The 20,428-nt window shown below is 43.3% G+C and overlaps 1 protein-coding gene and 1 long non-coding RNA gene across 3 annotated transcripts; one reads left to right on the forward strand and one right to left on the reverse strand.

Annotated features, from left to right (window-relative positions):
• Positions 1 to 3,434: 3,434 nt before the first annotated feature.
• Positions 3,435 to 4,759, reverse strand: LOC120648363. The gene is made up of 2 exons (XR_005664931.1): positions 3,872 to 4,759; positions 3,435 to 3,746 (listed from the first exon to the last, which is right to left on the reverse strand). It is a non-coding gene; the product is annotated as an uncharacterized LOC120648363 (long non-coding RNA).
• A 9,232-nt stretch (positions 4,760 to 13,991) lies between these two features.
• Positions 13,992 to 20,311, forward strand: LOC120648370 (protein STRUBBELIG-RECEPTOR FAMILY 8-like). 2 transcript variants are annotated; one of them, XM_039925135.1, is made up of 16 exons: positions 13,992 to 14,545; positions 14,671 to 14,803; positions 15,328 to 15,399; positions 15,480 to 15,545; positions 15,625 to 15,696; positions 15,791 to 15,862; positions 16,676 to 16,747; positions 16,838 to 16,909; positions 16,985 to 17,050; positions 17,136 to 17,464; positions 17,907 to 18,163; positions 18,514 to 18,785; positions 18,868 to 19,003; positions 19,113 to 19,252; positions 19,333 to 19,489; positions 19,804 to 20,311. In XM_039925135.1, the coding sequence occupies exons 1-16, from the start codon at positions 14,458 to 14,460 to the stop codon at positions 19,960 to 19,962; spliced, it is 2,163 nt and encodes a 720-aa protein (XP_039781069.1). In that variant the 5' UTR covers positions 13,992 to 14,457; the 3' UTR covers positions 19,963 to 20,311. The 2 variants fall into 2 exon arrangements, with proteins under 2 accessions (XP_039781069.1, XP_039781074.1); XM_039925140.1 differs by lacking the exons at positions 13,992 to 14,545; positions 14,671 to 14,803 and adding an exon at positions 15,044 to 15,176 and having other exon boundaries at positions 19,804 to 20,304.
• Positions 20,312 to 20,428: the final 117 nt, after the last annotated feature.

The raw sequence follows: 20,428 nt of genomic DNA on the forward strand, positions 1-20,428 counted from the left end.
CCTGTTGGCTGTTGTAATCAGCGCGCCTGATATATATACGATTCCTTGCACTACGATTTTTTATCTATATTGTTATACCAATAGCTATATATATTAGCATCAGCATATGATTTATAAGGATGAGATTATTATTCTCATACAAATGGCATAGAATCCATTCTTGATGTCCATGAAAAGATCACATAGGATAGAGACTTATTAGACACTACTACAAAATTCTATTTTGCAAGGCACTTGAAAATCGGCTTGGAGACGGGCACAATTTTTAACAACCTCGGTTAACCGAGGCGGGCAATATTAATATGACTGCCTCGGTTAATGTATATTAACCGAGGCGGTCATCCTAACGTAACCGCCTCGGTTAAAAGTTAACCGAGATGGGACAGTGTAACTCAACCGCCTCCGTAAAATAAGCACAGCCCACTGACCCAAATAGCCCAGTTACGAGCACATGTATATATAGCTCTTAGGGTTTGAAGTCCACATTTCTTATCCTCTCCCTCTCCCTCTCCCTCCCCATCCCACTCTCCACAGCCGCCGCCGCCCATGTCCTCGCCCAGATCTCCACGGCGGCGGCGCTTGGAGCTCTACCTCCTCCCCCCTCCTGCTGTCCTTCTCCGTGCTCGCCATCGCCGACCAGCTCATCGATCTCCTCATCCTCGAGCACGCCATGGCCGCGCGGGGGGCCCGAGCGCGGCGACTCGGCGGGGGCCCTAAGTGGCGGCGGGGCGCCGCGGGGGGCGGCGCGGTGGGGGTCCCGAGCGGCGAAGGCGCGGAGGAGGCCTCGAGCGGCGGCGGCGGCCGCAACCCGCGGGGGCGGTGGACCGCGGGGGGGGGGGGGGGCACGGTGGCAGATCCGCGGCCGGCATGGCCAGATCCGGGGCCAGCGGGCCGGATCCGGCGAATGGCGGACGGCTGACGCGGCGGCGGGTTCGTGATGGGCTCGGCAGGCCCAGATGGGCTTGGCGGGCTTTGCTTTTTTTTTAATTTTTTACTCGATTAACCGAGGCGGGAAACAAACCGCCTCGGTTAATGCCCCATTAACCGTGGCGGCGACTTCGAGGCGGTTGCAAAAACCACCTCGGTTAATGTCTTTTGCCCGCCTTGGTTAAGGTTTTTTGTAGTAGTGAGAGACTAGAGAGGGGATTATATTGACGAGAATTCATAATGTTCTCAACATTTAGAGGCTGTGCATGCCACATCGTTCGATGGCATCCGTTTGTGACAGTAAATAGTATTACAATAAATAAATACTCCCTCCATCCAACGTAATTATTTTCTAGTAGTGTTTAAATTTATCCACAAATGAAACCATATATTTCTGGTATAATCTGCCCTCACTCTCCTCATCTTAATAGTTGCACTACTAAAGTGCATGTACTCCTATTTGGGAACTGGCGTCCCAGTTTTCCAACCATAACTACGTTTTTGTGACTAATGTCACATCCTGAAATTTTTGGATTTCAGGATGTGATTAAAATTAAAAATAAATCAATGTTTTTTCTCATAATTTTAACTCGTTCCCGTTCCCGAGCCGCCCGCCCCCGCCAGCCGCTCGCTTGTGTCTGGAGCCGCGAGCCGAGCCGCAGCCGAGCCACCAGTCGCGCGTCGAGCCGCTCCCACCCACTGCCGCTGTTGGATCGAGATCCAACGAAGCAGATCCGTCAGACCCGAGCCAAATCTGAGCCGCCCACCACCCTTTTTGCATAAGAGCCCCTCAGTTTATAGCAAATCAACCATCAGTCCTAACTTGTTCAAAAGTATTCACAAATCAGCCCTACTTCTTTTGTTTTAACCCCTACACTTTTACGAAATCCAACCCGCTGTCCAGGAGCTCTAGTTTTGCAAGCTAACCCCTGGATCTAAGGTTTAAATATGTGTTAGTCCTTGGTTTATTTCAGTTAGACCCTTTATCTTTCAACTCCTTTATAAACAAGTCCCTAGAACCTTATTTTAGCCATATCTTTCACGTTTTAACTCTGTTTTCATCGATTCTCGCGCTCACGTGATCCTTGCAACGTGTGCAATAGCTTTATGACCTTGTTATCCTATGTGAGCATAGTTTTCTGTGTCTTGCAAATCTTTTCTGCTAGCTCTTAACCCTTTAGTTAATCGCGACTAGATCCCTGAAGCATCGTTTATCCTATAGAATCGACGTTTTAGTTTCGTTTTCCATGTTTCTTGCGCTCTCGTAGCCATAGCAGCGAGCCCTATCCTTTAGTATGTTCTTTTAAAGACTTTCTTTTGTTATGGTGTATTGTTCTTAGTTGTATCTTTTTGTTTGCTTTGTATGGTTGCTCGTTGATTGCTTCGAGTAGAAGATCGTTGTTCAAAGATTGAAAAATCAAGTTTTCCAAGTGAGCAAAAGCTGAAGAGCAGTAAGAGTAGCTTTTCGTTGGAAAAAGGCAAGTGTCCCTAACCATCTTTCTATCTATGCTTATATACAAGAGTACTTGATTTAATTGGAACATGGAGAACCACCCAAAAAAACCGTACAACCACAATACTATATGGCTCTGGTCTTGGCTAAGTAATTAGATGATTTATATGTCGTGCCTGGGACGTTTGATTGGTGGATTTTGGGTTATCGAGCTTTGAGAAGCGGGTGAAGGAAGCTTCGTCTTCTGAGGTACCGCAGAAAAAGGGACCAATGCGTACATATAGTGATTCTTTGTAAACGCCTCGTAGCGTCCCTATGCAATCACACCTCGAAAGTGTGGTATTGTGCCTAGCTAGCACATTGCGTGGTTGGGTTCAAAGTTCTTCGGAACTTTTACGCGAATTGTGGTGAAAGTGTACAACCTCTGCAGAGTTAAAACTAACCGGTTAGCCGTGCTCACGGTCAAGAGCGGCTTGGACCCTCACATGATTAATAAACTTAAAGATGGATATAAATCACATTCTGGTTATTTCTTGTGGCCTTGCTGAGTACCAACCATAAGTGTACTCACCCTTGATTGCTGCTGCTCAGAAGGAGAAAGTTGTGGTGAAGTCTTTTGAAGATGATGCTGAGTTCTAGTCATGTGCAACCCCCAGTCGATTGCCTGTGAAGTTTGGAGCATTCGTTTCCAGGATAAGCTGTATAACTCTGATAATCTTCTATTTGTTGTAATTCTCTTTTACGTGATACTGTTACTGATTATTCACTTATGATGTCTCTATATGTATGAAATTTGATCCTGGCATACATATAGCTATACATTCGGTTTTGTCCTTAAAACCGGGTGTGACAACTAAAGGGCCTTTAGTCAAGGTTGCTGCACCTGGGACTAAAAGTAGCTTTTTATGTCCCGATTGGGGTTCCCAACCAGAATAAAATATAAAAAAAAAGTTGTATCTGCAAGTTCCGTCGCAGCTCCGCCTCGATCACCACCACCTCCCTCCTTGAGCTCCACCAACTCCATCACAAAGATTGCTCCAACAACTCCATCACAAAGATGCAATCACACCCAGAAGAAACTTTAAATTGAAGCAAGAAACATCCTCATCTCACACGATTGCTATGCCCGCTTTGACATCAATGACTTTAACCTCTGGGTGAGCGCAGGGGGCTCCATAGGTGCTAGTGGTGTGGAATCGGCGGGTACAGCCATGCTTCCCGCTGGCAACGATGCATCATCTGTTGTTTTCTCCTGTTCAGGGGTTGAAGTAGTCCAAGCAACCTGAGGCTGCGATGAAGGGTCTTGACTCCAAGTACCGGCTTAGGCGCCAGACTCTTTCAGGCCTAGAATAGAGAGGAGGAGAACCTGTTGAAAATAGAGCAAATGTCATAATTGATTCCATATCTACGGCTTTCAGGCCCAGAATAGAGAGGAGGAGAACCTGTTGAAAATAGCAAATGTCATAATTGATTCTATGTCTATGGGCTTACATAATACTACTCGGAGATCTTCTGCAAGGTAGTTTACTGAGTGGATCTTCATAATAAGTTTCTTCGGCACCTTCAAGGCCTTGAGTGCTGGAGCACTGCCCAAAGTACTGAAAGATACAGGTATGCTAGCTGTTGTTCGCATCGGGTCCACTGACACTGGGGACACGCTACCCAGTATAGTATCATCCCCGGCCACTCGTTTCTTCACCCCTTGCCTCGGGGACTCGAGGATCTTTTCAGTAGCACTAGAAATCTAGCTCCTCTGACTACATTGGGGTTGTCGGCTTCGGGTTGGGGTTTGAGATAAAAAAGATAACAAAGACTGAAGTGAAATTAGATACCCAGAAAGGCTTCACAGAAGTAGACAAAGATGGAAATATGGACATTAGAATTTGGATTCAGATGATTAAGTTTGAGCTTACATAAATGGAGGACACGAAAAAAGTTAGAGGGGGATCCCCATTCAATAAAATGCACAAAAAGTATAGCTTCATTGGTATTTTCAAAGGGAAAGGCATCTTTACCAGGTACATATGCCATTCGACTACATCCTGCTCTTGGAGAATGCCCTCTAGAACTAGTCGTTGCAGATCTGTGTTGATGCATTTTGACAGCTTCCAAACTCTACCGGCGGTAGGGTATATGATACCCTGAACTCTCCCAATTTTTGGCACCAGAAGCTGCACCTCTTCCTCATTGCAATCCTTCCTTTTCTCGCCAATCCTCGATGTGTTTGGTTTTTCCCTATTTCTAGCATGAACGTCACAAGACACTTCTCTCACATGTGCGTAGGGGCCTAGGCGAGAGTGGGACGAGTGCAACTTGGCTTGAATTTGGGAGGACGAGTGATGATCTAGTAGGAGGCAGATTTTGTAGAGGGGATTCAGATCTTGAAATGGCGGAGGTGTGTGGGTTCTCATTGGATCGAGGAAGGAAAAGGGATAGAGCAGTAAAAGTGAAAGTGTGGAGGATTTACCCTAAGTCACTATGTGGTTAAATAGTGAGCGGAGGGACGAAAATATTATTCTATGGAAGCTGAAACATTTTTTATGGGGTAATATCTTTTTTAAGCAGTAATTTAGAATGTTTCATGAAGTTATTTGTTTAACCTTTTTTAGGGATTCTATCCCGAAAAAAGGGGGGGTTCGAATTTCTAAACAAATAACCTATTTTAGTCATCAATTCAATTTCTTACAAATATTCTACAACGCATGCCACGTTCTTTTGGATCCTTTTTGCAAATCTGGGATTTGAATTCAAGGCTCAAGAGTTCGAGACACGTGTCATCAGCGACTTATTTTTTCAATTATATTTGTAAGACAAAGGAATGGATATTCAAATTTAAATTGGACCCTCATCTGGGCCTATCTTGCGGGTGGGATCTCCTTAAGTCATTAATTACTTTTTTCTGAAATTAATTATCATTTGTTGTTCTAATAACGCATGAGTTCCATTGGTATGTATATATCTTCAACAACATCGGGCAATATTTTATCCTTGCGCCAGCACAAAGATTGTACAGCACTGGTTGGGTTGTTCTTGCTTTTGGCCGTTCTCCTATATATGAATAAATGCCACTGCTTACATGCTGTAAGCATGATTCACACATCATCAAATTAGCTCTTTCTGTTAGCTGATAGTATTAAAACAAAGCCATTGCTTGTACTACTCTTCGTCTTAGAAGTTAATCAAGGGATCAGGAGGGCCAAGTGCGGACATGCATCTGAATGGCGTTGTTTACTTAATCAGGTGCACAGCACAGCTGTGGCTCTGATGATCAGACATTGGCAATCCTTTTATCATCACGTGATGCCATGCATATCCCGAGGAAGCCAGTTATACATGAGTCAGCTTCTGGAAGCAGACGATGTGTGTTAGAATATTTTCTAAAGAAATACACACACACACACACACACACACACACACACACACACACACACACACACACACACACACACACACACACACACACACACACACACCACACAAAACAGCTATACCGTACCAGCTGCGTATAAAAGCCGGCACTCGCTCTGGCGTCGTCTCCGAGCTAGGGACACGGATTTGCTGCAGCTGTTACAGGGTAGCACACACGTACGTACTCGTCGGTCACATGCTCTTTTTTTTTCCTCCTAGAAACCCCCAAGAACAAAGAGAGTTATTTTTCTATATGGGATCTATATATAAATGCTGCCAGGTTTTTATATATATGGATATTCGAGACAGGGCCGGCTCTATAATTTTAGCCCCCCTTGAGCAAGTAATATAAGAAAATAAGGGCTCGTTGAACAAATTTTTAGTATCAAAATTATATTATATAGTATGAATAATAATAAATACTTTGCAATATATATATGTAGCTCATAAAACATAACAATAGTGTAACAAAAAACTAAAATAATAACCATGATGATTACCTCAAATAAATATGTAATGCTTCAGTGCCTTGTAAAAAACCATCTTCGGGCATTTCTTGGTGCAAAATCTTCAAGAACTGTATCAAGATTAATGTCATCCAAATTAAAGTATCCTTCTCAATGCTACACATAACCAAGTCATTCAATCTTTCTTGTAACATAGTTGATCTTAAATAATTTCTCAACGGTTTCAATTTGGAGAAACTTTTTTCGACCGATGCCCTTGTCACTGGAATAGTTAGGAGAATCTGATATGCAATGGAGACATTCAGATATATAGCAATATGCGCCTTTAACAAATTGAAGAAACTCAGTTGCTGACATCTATTCTTCTGGCAAACATACTTGCAACACTTTTAATTAAAAAAATCATCCAAATCAACATCAGACTGGAAGACTTCCTATGGACGTACGTCATGGCCTCATGGGCTAATTTGTGAGGGGCTTCCAAAGGCTTATTATACTAAATAAAAAATTATATGTGCTAATTACCTATATGGTCTTGGATCTCCCAGCTCCATGGTCCCCCAACAGTCCCACTACCTGTCCCTCTCTCTGAGCCGGTCCTACTTCGAGAAGAACAAAAAAAAATATTACCATTTGAAATTTTATGGATGCTAATGCATGCATTTATCATTTGAACATTTTTAGTTAATTTTTGAAGAAGAACAAAAATTGATTGCCAAAGCATGTGAGCCAGTCCTGATTTGGCGACTGTGAGGTGTAGGATGTTGTGTTGGTGCAAAGACTGAAAGCTATATGCAATGCTTCCTTTTTAAAAAAATTTATTAGAGAAACACGGCCATATATAGTCCCAATGTATTGGTGCAGAGACCAAAAGTTCTAATTAATTCCTTCGTATAATTATAAAGAAATTAGAGGCGTCTAGCGACTTGTATGACTGAAGTATACATGCATACTCCCCGAGTAAGCGCCTACTCCTAAGTATGTGGTGTAGCATAGCATGCATCTCACTTGGTCGTTTGTCTCATCACTTGCTGCGCCTCATCATTCAAGAAAGAGCTTTTTTTTTTGAGAAATCATTCAAGAAAGAGCTGGATCATCGTCAGTTTATAGTAATTACCTTTTCCAAATTAAAACCTGCAGGGAGCAGGAAGAGCCGAAGAGGCATCTATGATGATGATGATAGGTACCCAGCCCGTTGACGCTCGTGTCTAGAACGAAGCTTATACGCGGGCCACCGAATATTAAAACCCTTATTATCTTATTGTTAATTACCAGCTTAATATTAAATTAGTTTAGCCAAATAAATAACAACTAGCTATTAGCTGCGATGAGCTAATAAGTGTCACCAGACTGCATGCATGCTGTATGTGTATAATCTATCCTAGATAGGTTATTATTCCTGTGTGTCATGCATGACATCAGTCACGTTATTTAGTTGCATCCTGCGTATGTATGTATAATTAATTAATTAATTAATTAATTAATACACATCCATCCATTGACTTGTCCTTCCTCTAGAAGAAACTGCCGTCACAAAATAAAGGCGGTATCTGTGTGCGAACCATTTTGGGTGATTAGGAATTAATGTGCGTTAGAATTAAGCTAATAGCTAGGTTCCAATTAGTCATTAACAAATTAAACTGGATGGATACTGCACCAGCTAGCACTACTGCGTACGTTTAGTCTGCATCCAGATTAAGAAGAAATCAAAATGGAAAAAGAAAACAAGAAGGCTAGATGTAGATAGCTAGACGGGACGGGAGTGGGACGGGGAGTGGGACGGGACGACCTGAAAGGCTGAAAGCTAGCAGTGGGCGCACACCCCGGCCGGCCGAACACCATGATTGCATGGACTCCTCCGTCGGCCCGGCCAGCCGGCTTGTTGCCCACTCCATGCATGTCGCTCTCCGATCCATATCTGCTAGTTGCATGAAATGCCATCGTTCTTCAGATCATCTAGGGTAGTAGTGGTGTGTAGAGTAGTGGAGAGATGGAAGGGGATCGGAGCGAGGATGGCGACCTCACCTCACCTGGAACTGGAATTGGAAAAAGGAGGGTCGCCACTCACGACGACGGGCCCTGGTGAGCTGGTGGCTGTGCTTCATAAATCATAACGACGACGAACGAGCGTATTCCAAAAGGGGAGAAGCCGGGGCTCCTGTCCCCCTTCGGGGAGATGGATAACAAATATATCTATAAAGCCCAATTATAAAGGTGTCACGCGACCGGCCCATCAGAGGCTCACATCCGGCCGCCTATCTGCCCAGCAGCAGTGGGCCGCGCGCCGCTGCTGCGCAAGCAAGTATGTGCTGATGTGCAGCTTGCATGTCGTGCAGGTGGTGCTAGGGTCCTTTTATTTTTTTTCTCTTCAAGCTGCATCAATAATTAATACTTTCACTAAACTACTACAGTCAATATTTTAAAATACAATATTCAACATTCACTCAAATTTAATACAACATTTCTTATAAACTAGTTAAACATTTTATATGAAAATGTTGAAAGTGTATGTCCAAAATGTTGAATATGTATACTCAGATGTTGCAATAGTATACTTTGAATGTTGATTTTTTTTAGAAAAAAAATAAAATTAATTAAAATATATGCATATGTGATCTTGTTTTGTTGCATAAATTTCAAATAATATCATGGTTCAAACGGAATCCAAAACGTATTTACGGTTTGGAAGAAAAATGGAATCAAAGTTTTGAATTTACATGGAATTTCCACATCCACCCACCAACATCCATGCACACTCCCAAGGCGGACATACGCACGACCCTATACTCCATTGCTCGAATATTATCCGCTCGATTGTATCGTACGGATCTCAAACACTGGAAGTTCAATGGTCTTCGCATCTTCCGGAAGATGTATATGATTCCTGGGAGAAGCCTCATTGCTATAATGGTCCATCCCGGGTCGGCCCGCGAGTCACGGCCCATACGTCACCGACTCTCTCTCTCTCTCTCAGTCCATGACCTCCCGCAGGCCCAGCGGACGGAAAACGCGTGCGGCCCATCTCATTCTGGACCCAGTGGCTGTTGCGTTTAGGACAGTAGGACTGTAGGTAGTGCCTGTTCGCCGCCGCCGCCGGCCGCCCGTCGCGTCTCCTCCCCGCACCCCGGGGGAAGCACAAGCACAAGCACAAACTGCCGAGATTGACGAGGAACCAGATTATGACGAAGAAGACGATCTGCCACCGCTAGAAGCAAACGGACAGGAATATAGACCCACCCATGGAGCATATGATGCTGCAAGTTGACACTCCGGTCGAGGATATTGTTCTAGTGGAAGATGCATCCAGTGATGATGATGCTGACTCATATGTAAGCATGGTGACTGAAGATCCCCTCCTTGTTGTTGCCGTTACAGATGGCTCCACCCTGTCTACTATTGAGATCAAGGAGGAAGAGCCACAACCGCCACCAGATACTTCGTGGTTGGAGGCAACGTCCCCTCAAGACATCAATAACTTGAAGGCGGACAATGTTAGATGTCCTCCTATACATCACTCACCATCAACGATAGCGACAGCAAGACACGTGCATAAGGGGTTGTTTGGTTTCAGAGCTAAATTTTAGTCCATGTCACATAAAATAAAAAATCTTAGTATTTAAAAGTATTAAATAAAAATTAATTACAAAACAAACTCCAGAACCCTATGGCTAAACTACGAGACGAACTTAATGAGGTATTTTAATCCATGATTAGCGGATGGTTACTGTAGCATCATTGTAGCAAATTATAGATTAATTAAGCTCATTAGATTCGTATCGTGAATTAGCACTCAGCTGTCAAAAAAATTTATAAACAAATTTTATTTGATACTTCTAAATAGTAAGATTTCTTTTGATGTGACAGAAACTTAAAAAAAGTCTCTAGAAACAAACAATGCCTAAGTCTTTCAACAGATCATCGCTTCCTCGAAGCGCTCGTCTTGCCCAACGTAAGGTGCTTAAAGACTTAGGCATAATTAGAGATGATGGAAAGCATGATGAGGATGCAATTCAAGACTGTATTGACTGTTTGAACGAATTGGTGCCACCAAACCTACTCAAGTCAATAATGTGTTTGAAAGGCCGTGACTTCTGAGATGTTGTGGTTGGGACATCTTTGGCTCTTTGTTAAGCTTTTTTGTTGTTGTGCTTTTTGGTGTTGCTTCATGGGTTTTTGAGGTTTTGTGTTGGTAGTTTAACCTTTGTAGTAGCCTTGATGTCTCTTTTTGTTGCTTTTGTTAGTTCTGTGTTGGCACGGCTTGCGTTGAGGACCCAATCTGACCGGACATGATGTGCAGAGGCTCTGGCCGACGACCCAATATGACCAAGTAGAGTGAGTTCTAGCCTAGGTTGAGGTCCCAATCTGACCTAGGCAGCTGGGTGTGGAGTCGAGTTGAGTTGCACAACCGTGTTGATGTCCTAATCTAATCGGTTATTGTTTGAGTCGAGCTCGATAGGAGTTGTGCGATCCTTTGGCGGGTGGTGATGTCGTTGGTTGTTGTGGTACTCAATCTGGATGTTGTTTTAATATAATCGGCAACTCTTCTGTCTGGTTTGTTTCCAAAAATATGAACTGTATTACAGATGACTGGATCAGACACCGGTTATAAAGATCTACAATTTAAATTGCCTCAATAGTCCATATCACGATTAATAGAATAATTAATATTTGATTTAAAAATTAAGAAAAAATAGGGTATAACCATATAATAAATAGCTAAATTCGGGAATACGAGAATTAGAATAATTAGTAAATAGCTAAATTTAGGATTATAAAAATGAAAAATAGCATTAGCACTTGATTACAAAATTACCTTTATCTCTATCTCTACTATTTATAAAGCCAGCAATGATTTCTTGTATGTCAATCAGAATTCTAATCGAATTTCGGATAAAGTAATCAGAATTTCAGTCGGGATCCGGACAACAATGCCTTGCGGTCATGGCACAGACCGTAAATGGAGTGAAAGAGCAAAATGCTGATAATTTTATATGGATCTGTGCAAAATTTATATTACAGTAACAACGGACAATGCGCTAGTTATTAGCAAAATAGCTAAATTCGAAATTGATCCACTTGAGGCACTGCACAAACTCGCTTCCATCAAATTCAGATTGATCACTGCGGATAACGCAAAACAGGGTCCGGGGCCCTGTAATAGTCGCGGGCCTCGCTGCTTTGCTCGCATTGCCGCTGTGTCTTGGCATTAGCATTTTCGTCTTCAAGTCTCCAGCTCATGGTATATTGCATTAACTGTTTTTTCTTATCGAAAAGTACAAATTTTTTGTTCTTTGAAACAAATGAATACCATTTTACTTGCTGAGACGAGTGCATGTGCTCTGATGGGGTCATGGGAGCAGATTCATGCCTTGTTCGGCTGGCTGGCTGGCTGGATGGCCGGCTGATTTCGCGTGAGAGGAAAATACTGTTGGTTGGCTGGTTGGCTGAATCCGCCAGCCGAACAAGGCGTCAGAGTTTGGCTGGACACCCTTGCCCTCACTCACACTAGTGACCAAATCCATGTGTAATAAACACAGCCTTTGGGCTTGGGGCCACCTGTCTCTAACCACAGGCTGGCAGGCGGTTCTCAGCCTTCTTGATCAACGGCCGTCCCGTGCGAAAAATAAAATTTGGCAGCGTGATCTTTTCTGCTGAAAATTCAGCCTGGCGCAAAATTTGGACAGGATTGAAATGGTCTCATTATGAAGTATGAACTGTGTTCGGCGAATCAGGAAAGATCCAGTTCCTTACCGGCACCGTGAGAAAATGATGGGACATCCTCTTGTGTTCTTGGATCCGGTGAGAGAGATTTCCACATGCTGCTAGCGTTTCTGCAGGCCCAACGTTCCATGATGCTACAGCACCAACAATGCGCCATGTCTCGATCATTGGATCAGCAGAGGGACCAGAAAAACAGCAGGCCTGCATTTTCATGGATCCCATCCATCCCAGATCCCAAGCTGCATCCATGATCCACCCATGCATATCCATGTTGCTGCCTGACTCGATCCATGTTCATCCCAATGACCCATCTGCCAGTACCAATGTACCATCATCAGCTTCAATCTCATGCCCCTCTCCTGTCCCGGCTAGACTGAACATGAGTGGATTCATTCAGAAACCATCACCTGAGCGGCTGAGCCTGCTGGAGTGCTGGTACAACCACAAAGTTGGTAAGTGAGCACTGAACAGCAGCACCAGCTTCAAGAATCCAATGTAGCAGCAGCAGCTAGCAATGATTCTGTGCTTAAGTTTTGGAGGTGAGTCAGTTGGATCGTCCACTTTCACATCTGAATTGATTTGCCGGGTCCCGGACAACAGCACGGCTGGATGCGTGAGGCCAGTGATCATGGGAGGAGGCAGCTGCGGATCGAGCGGAAAGAGCACGGGAGCAGCTACTCAACGACCGCGGTTGGTGAGCAGTTTGGGCCTCTGCTGGATCACCAGCTACGACACATCGTGGTGCCGCAAGATCACATGATGCTCGTGCTGCGGTTGATCGCTGAGGGATCATGGCTATGCCTTTTAGGTCTGGCTGAGATGGGGGGTTTTGCAAGATCAAATTTGCAAAAATTTGAGCCCTCTCAGTCTCAGTTTGGCTTGCAGTTACAAGATTAGAAAAATGTTGTCCATGCATCATGATTCGTCCAATCGTGGTTCTGATCGTACGTCAACAGTGAGAAACATGTCGCTGCAGCATTGACTTGCCCAGTTCGTTCTTGACTTTCTTCTCCCCCTTGGAGCTGTCAAGGCCGTATCATGCATCTCCGTTCATGAGGAGTTTCAAAATGCCCATTAATCTCCTGTTGACCCGCTGAGAGGACGCCCCAAGATTTTGTACAAAATCCAACGGAGTAGTACTTCGAATTTCATGAGCAAGCACGGCCTCCTCTTGGCAGACAACCTTAAGTCAGATAGTTAAACGCAAGTTGATGAACTCGCCTCATGCTTGCGCCAGGCAACACTACTACCTGACTGTAGTTTAGCACCGGTTAAGTGCAAGGGAACACGCCTAACAGCAGGCTGTAGAAATAATACAGAATAATGCTGTTGAATTGTACTTCGAAGTTGTAACGAACAGCTCGATTACTATTCGGCTATTCGCTAAGCTGTGTGTTGGTCAACGGTCAACGCCCAACTTGATTTGGGCAACTGGGCATGGACCATGATCTACCAAACATGGTTTGGAATCTAGCAGGAGACATGTTTTGGGCAAGAACATCAGTGTCAGCTCTCATTTTTCTTTCCTTTTGTGCCGAACTCCTAACCATATCATTTGATGATTGCAGATGTAGCACAGCTGCAGGTTTCCAGGCCATTCCAATTACAAGTGAGCTGATGCTGATGCGAGATGTAACGAACTGCTTTCTGATCTGATGAAAGATTCTTAAGAATCGACATGGCCATATTTTTATATAAGTATACAGTAATTCTATAACCTGCATTTCCATCCCTGATTCTACAACAGTTTCATGCAAAAGGAAACGGTGACTGTGGCAGATCTGTGCTCATGGCACCCAGGACCCAGCAAAAAAAATAAGAATGTAAGCTGGATTAGTAGATGCATCAAAGGTGTGGAAAGTTGGGGAATCAGGCAAAGTCACTGATTCAGGTGGCAAGGAAGAAGATAGAACATGGATGGTGAAAGTGTTGTCCTGCTCAGTCAAAACCACAGCTCATGGTTGACTATACTGGTATAAACCATTGCCCATTAGCAGAGCATGCCCCCTCACTTCGTACTTCATCACCTTTCACCTACTCCCATTGCTCCCCCATTAATTTACCGGATCAAAAGCTTCCTTCCTTCCTCTCCTTCGAGGAGGAGAGAGAAAGACTGTGTGCATAGGAGAGAGAAAGAGAGGCAAGAACAGCAAGCAGCCCAGAACCCAACAAAAATTTAAGAGGGGAGAGATAAAAAATTGCAGTCTTTTACCAGCACCATCTCTACCACGCCGCGTCCAATCTTCCTGCCGGAGGCAGCCGTGCCATCCGCCGTTTCTTCCTCGCTTCCTTTCTTGGTACCGCGTGCTGCCATCCTTGGTGAGTGAGGGAGCAGGAGAGAGAAGGGAGCCCATTGGCCGCGCCCGTGGTGATCCTCGTGCTGGCCACCATGGCCGTGTCCTAGTAGGGGAGCAAGTAGCCGAGGAAAGCAGCTATCCTTGTCGCGGAGAAGGATCAAGACCGAGAGTGTGGGGACCAAGCATGGAGGCGCTGGCTGCCGCATTGGCCGCCGGCCTCCTCCTTGTTCTCGCGGCGGCGCCGGCGGGAGCCGACACCGACTCGGCTGACGGTAAGAGCCATGCGCGCGCTTCGGGTTCCGGCTGGGGTTCTTGGTTTCTTGGGATGGTGTGGGTTTTCTCCGCCCCCCCCCCCCCCACATGTGTGATTGATGATTCATTGATTCGTTCCTTGCAGCTGCGGCGCTGGGGAATCTCTACACTTCCTGGAACAGCCCGTCGCAGTTGGCCGGCTGGTCGGCCGGCGGCGGCGACCCCTGCGGCGCGGCGTGGCAGGGCGTCACCTGCTCCGGCGCCGGCGTCACCGAAATGTAAGATTAAGATCCCCGTCCGCATCAAAGGAACCATCTTGACATCTCGCACAGCCGTGTAGATTGATTGCCTTTTGAGTTCCATGATTCCTCTTACAACTAGATGGGTTCAGTGATGGAGATGACCCGTGCTTTTTTGGCTGGTTTCTGGTGTTTGATCCTTGTTGGACTTGAGTTTGTGGCTTGTGGGAGTTGGTAGGAATCTGCTGTTTGGAAGCACCTGCTGTAATATTGTCTGTGCAGCCTCAAGCTGAGACCGTATTGCAAGCTCGTCACATTTGCATCACTTATAAGTTTATTTGATCTTTGCATTCGTTCTTTGTAATGAGTAATAACAATTTGGGGTTACTATGCTGTGCTGCCATCTAAATTGGTATTTCTCAGCTCATTTCCTATTTCTCTTGTTTTGTTCTTTGTAGTTCTTCTGTTCATTGGTATGCCAGCTCCTTCATTTACTTTCTGGCCATGGAAATTCATGAAGCAAAACTACCACACTAACACATTCTTCTACCCATCTTATACAGCAAGCTTCCAGGGATAGGGCTGGATGGCTCCCTGGGATATGAACTCTCCAACCTGTTTTCGTTGAAGACATTGTGAGAGCTTCAACCTGCCTTTTATTCTTCAGTTATATACTTTTACGCACTATCTTGATCCACAATTTCATAACATGCAGGGATTTGAGCAACAACAACTTGCATGGTTCGGTCCCTTATCAGTTGCCCCCTAATCTCACATATCTGTAAGTGTCTTGTGTCAATCCTGATATGATTTGTTCTTTAGCAACCGGTGTTTGCAGTTTCATAGTGGTGGTAATGCAGGAATCTGGCTAGCAACAATTTCTCTGGCAATCTCCCATACTCTATAACAAACATGGCTTCAATTGAGTACCTGTAAGCTGCTACCTGGGGCAAACCTTGCTATGTTTGTTTGCACAAGTGCATTTTATGCTGGCAAATTATTAATTCACTGAAACTTCTGATGCAGCAATCTCAGCCACAACTCACTTTCTAATCAAATGGGTGATCTATTTGGAAACCTCAATGCACTTTCAGAATTGTAAGAATCTTCAAAACCTTTATGCATTGCAAAATTTATCTTTATCTAGTTATTTTCTGTCTCATACACCTTCCCACTTTCATCCCAATGACCAACAAGCAGATAGATTTTATTTTCTAAAATGTAGCATACACTACATGATATAGGGAAGCATTAGGAAGAATGGAAGATGTAGTTGCCTTCTCTTGAAATCCTATGGCTGTATGACATCAAATAAGAATGAAGTGTTTCCCCTCGGAAAACACAGAATGAAAAAGAATTGAGTGTGTCATTAGGCAATCTTGCCGTTATCACACCTTTCAGATACCTTTTGCAACACTACTTTGACTCAATTTCATGTAAACCATCCACTTCATTACTTCTTTAAATGCTTCATGTAAAACTCCATAGAGTGCCAGTTTGCTTTATAGTCGATATGTAGCAATGTGATGTATAAGCTGACCAGAAGATGAAATGCATGACCAATGTCCTTGATGGTGACAATTGGAATTTCAGATAGTTTCTTGTGTCTTTGTACTGTACAAGATCTACCTCCATATATTGGATAGATCATGCATTTTTTTCATAATCTAAATCTTTAGAGGGTCTTAGTTATATAAAAGTAATACTTCCAGTATCCCTTCCTGCCCCAGTAAAGACTAGTGAGCCATGATAGATTAAGTGAGAATTTGATGTGTGCATTTCATGCAATTCCTCCTTGACAAATTTAATCTTGATAATGGTCATAAGAAGTTACTTTTTACATGATGCTAACAAAAGTACTGTCCATTTGGTTTCTTGAATCCATCTTATGCCTTCTGTACCCCTTGACAGAGATGTGTCTTTCAACAAATTGACAGGGGACCTTCCCAATTCTATGGGTTCTTTATCAAATCTTTCAAGCCTGTAAGTATCAAATAATCTCTTTAAAGAAAGGTTCTAGTTTTTCTGTGTTAGCTTTTCGGCATGATAGATTCATGCTTACCCACTTAGCAGTTATATGCAGAACAATCAATTCACAGGTTCTGTCAATGTTCTCCGTGGCCTAAGCCCTGCCCTTAATACATTGTAAGTGGATTTTCAGACAATAGTTTGACTTCTATTCTTACTTGCTTGATATCTAATAGCCTTTTTTCAAAACAGAGACATTGCAAACAACAATTTCAGTGGTTGGATACCTAAAGAATTCAGCTCCATCCCCGATCTATCGTATGTTCCAAACATGTTTAATTTAACTTTTCTGTGGAAATTATTGTTGACATATTGTAATGACTCTCTGTAAATGCAATTGTAGACTTGAAGGAAACTCATTTGCCAATGGACCTGCTCCCCCGCCACCACCTTTTATGCCACCTCCCCCTCAAAGGCCACGGAATCGCCCTAAGCATCCTCAGGGGCAAGGAGATGCTCCAAAAGGGTCCGAAAGCCCCACCATTCAAAGTGACAAGAAGCAAGGCCTTGGGACAGGTCTGCTTGTGGGGATAATTGCTGGCTCGATAGTTTCTGCCTTATGTGTGCTTCTGCTTTTGGTATGCTGCATGCGTAATGTTCAGAAAAGAAAGGATGATGCCAGCAGTGAAACAAAAGATTTTGTAGATCCACTAACAGTGAACATAGAGAGAGGTATGGCACTTCTTATGCTGTCATGCCTTTATGTTGCGGTACTCTTCTCAGTTGATGCTAGAGAAATATATATTGTTCTGTTAGCTAGGATCTTATTTGTTAAAGAGGTGAAGGTAACTTTTGATCGGTGCTGTTAATGCACTTATTGTAATTGAGTTATGGCACGAGCTTGAACAATCGGAATTTGCTCCCTTTGCATGCATGTGCCCGATCTCAAGATCGGTATAATTGTATAATATGGGTTTGTAGTTAGGAGAGACATAATTGAGTAGCAGAAAACTGGAAAACTTGGAATTTTATTAATAGATTTAATGGTCTGATTGAGCTATAATGATGCTAAGTTTCTTGTTCTAAAGATGTAACCAGCACAATTGCAGAACCCTGATGTGCCGGTCCCTTGATAATTGTTATTTTAATTATTGTCTATGTTTTGGCTTTGTAGCTTCTAGCAGGGAAACCCCGGAGCAGACTCTTCAAGATTCCTCCATAGCAGCTGTGAAACTGCCACAACCTGAGAAAATGACCCCTGAGAGGGTTTATGGTAAAAATGGTTCAATGAGAAAGACGAAGGTCCCCATAACTGCAACACCTTATACTGTTGCTTCTCTCCAAGTTGCTACTAATAGCTTCTGTCAAGATTCTCTTCTAGGAGAGGGTTCTCTTGGTCGAGTTTACAAGGCTGATTTCTCAAATGGAAAGGTACAGTGTGTTTTGTACTTTTGTCGTAACAAAAATCAAATCTATACTCCTTGGTCCTTGCAGAAAAAAGGGGGAAAGAATCAAATATATACAGTGGGTGTATTGTATCAAAATATCAAAACCATTGTTGCTAATACTCATTCACAAACTATTTAATGCATTATTAATCTTTTTGTTATCATTGCTCAATATCAGACTTGTTACTTCATTCAATGCATTATGAAGCCAAATCCTTGTGTTTTTGTTATATGTTGAGGTAGTGGTGTTTTATACAGTTTTAGACCCTGTACACCACTATTTTTTCGTACTCATGCTCTGCACTACACCTGAGCTGTGTGCCATGATTACAGGTTCTTGCTGTTAAGAAGATAGACAGCGCTGCCCTTTCTTTACAGGAAGAAGACAACTTCCTTGAGGCTGTGTCAAGCATGTCCCGACTAAGGCATCCAAATATCGTGCCACTAACAGGATATTGTGTTGAACATGGGCAAAGGCTTCTTGTTTACGAGTACATTGGAAATGGGACGCTGCATGATATGTTGCACTTCACTGATGAGATGAGCAGGAAGCTTACATGGAACATCCGCGTAAGGATAGCACTAGGCACTGCTCGGGCACTGGAGTAAGTTATTTAAATCTTACAGCACTATGTACTCCAAGATTATGGCAGAGGATGCATATAATGTCTTCCATATCTTCTGTAGATACCTGCATGAGGTGTGCTTGCCATCTGTTGTTCATAGAAACTTTAAGTCTTCAAACATCCTACTAGACAAGGAGCATAATCCACATCTATCTGACTGTGGACTTGCTGCCTTGACACCTAATACTGAAAGACAAGTAAGTGGTACACCACGTCTCTTTTATTGAAGTTGTTTGCAAATAGCCATGCTTGGAATCTGTGGTTTTTACTTTGTCCATGGATTAACTAATTAGCTTGTTGGTACAGGTTTCGACTGAAGTATTTGGATCATTTGGATATAGTGCCCCTGAGTTTGCTATGTCCGGAATTTATACTGTAAAGAGTGACGTGTACAGTTTTGGAGTAGTGATGTTAGAGCTATTGACAGGGCGGAAGCCACTAGACAGGTATGTTATCTAGCATATATCTGATCCTGGTGCATTGCGTCCTATAGTAAGTCGAAATGACCCTTGGATGGTTATCACAGTTCTAGGGAGAGGTCAGAACAGTCCCTTGTTAGATGGGCTACTCCGCAGCTTCACGATATTGATGCACTCGCTAAGATGGTTGATCCAGCATTAAATGGAATGTACCCAGCTAAATCGCTCTCCCGTTTTGCAGACATAATTGCACTTTGCGTTCAGGTATATTCTTGCTTTGTGACACATGTGCAGTTATTGATCTGTAATGGCCATTGAATACTCATGACGACTTTAAAGAAATCTAAAAAAATCATGTGTGGGAAAACTGTCATGTGGAGTAGTGACTAATTTGCTAATTTTTCAAATGCTCATTCTACCACTGATTTGCTAATATTTCAAATGCTCACTCTAACAAATATATGTGGGTGTTTAACCACCGCAAAATCATTTGCGGTAAAATTTAATTGGACCATTTTGGCACTTATCTTTCTTTACAGGAGCCATATATACTAAGAATGTATCATTTGTTTCTGCAGCCTGAGCCAGAGTTCCGTCCGCCTATGTCAGAGGTTGTTCAGCAACTTGTGCGCCTGATGCAGAGGGCTAGCATAGTGAGGCGGCAATCAGGAGAAGAGCTAGGATTCTCATACAGAGCCCCGGAACGTGAAGGAGACCTGAGAGACATATCATTCTGAGTTCGAAGCAAATACTTCCATGATACAAGCGCAAAGCAGCTCCAAGGCTCAATTTGCTTGGGCAAGATCTGGAACGTGCATATGAATTGGAGAAGTTGAGCTGATGATGAGAACTCAGAACCGGAAAAGTTTGAGAAGATAATTTTGTACTTATTGATCAAATTAGTTCATTCTTCTATGTTCCTTTCATTTTACAGTCACTGTACTGCTGCTGGATCTAAACTAAGGCTCAAATCGATGGCGGTGTATAGCTGTTTATTGGTAGAGACGAAGGAAAAGAAATGTAAATTGCTTCCTGCTCAGCTCTTTTGAGTTTTAATCACTAATCTGGTTGACCTCGCTGGAGCCATTCACATTTACAGGATAAATTGCTTTGGTTTTTTATCCCTACTATGGTACGAATCTTTATCCTCTCAGTTCATTCTAATTCCTACCTCCTGTTCTTGAACTATGAAGAACAGGGTAC

This window comes from Panicum virgatum, chromosome 1K (assembly GCF_016808335.1).
Source record: "Panicum virgatum strain AP13 chromosome 1K, P.virgatum_v5, whole genome shotgun sequence".
In the NCBI taxonomy this organism is placed as follows: domain Eukaryota; kingdom Viridiplantae; phylum Streptophyta; class Magnoliopsida; order Poales; family Poaceae; genus Panicum; species Panicum virgatum.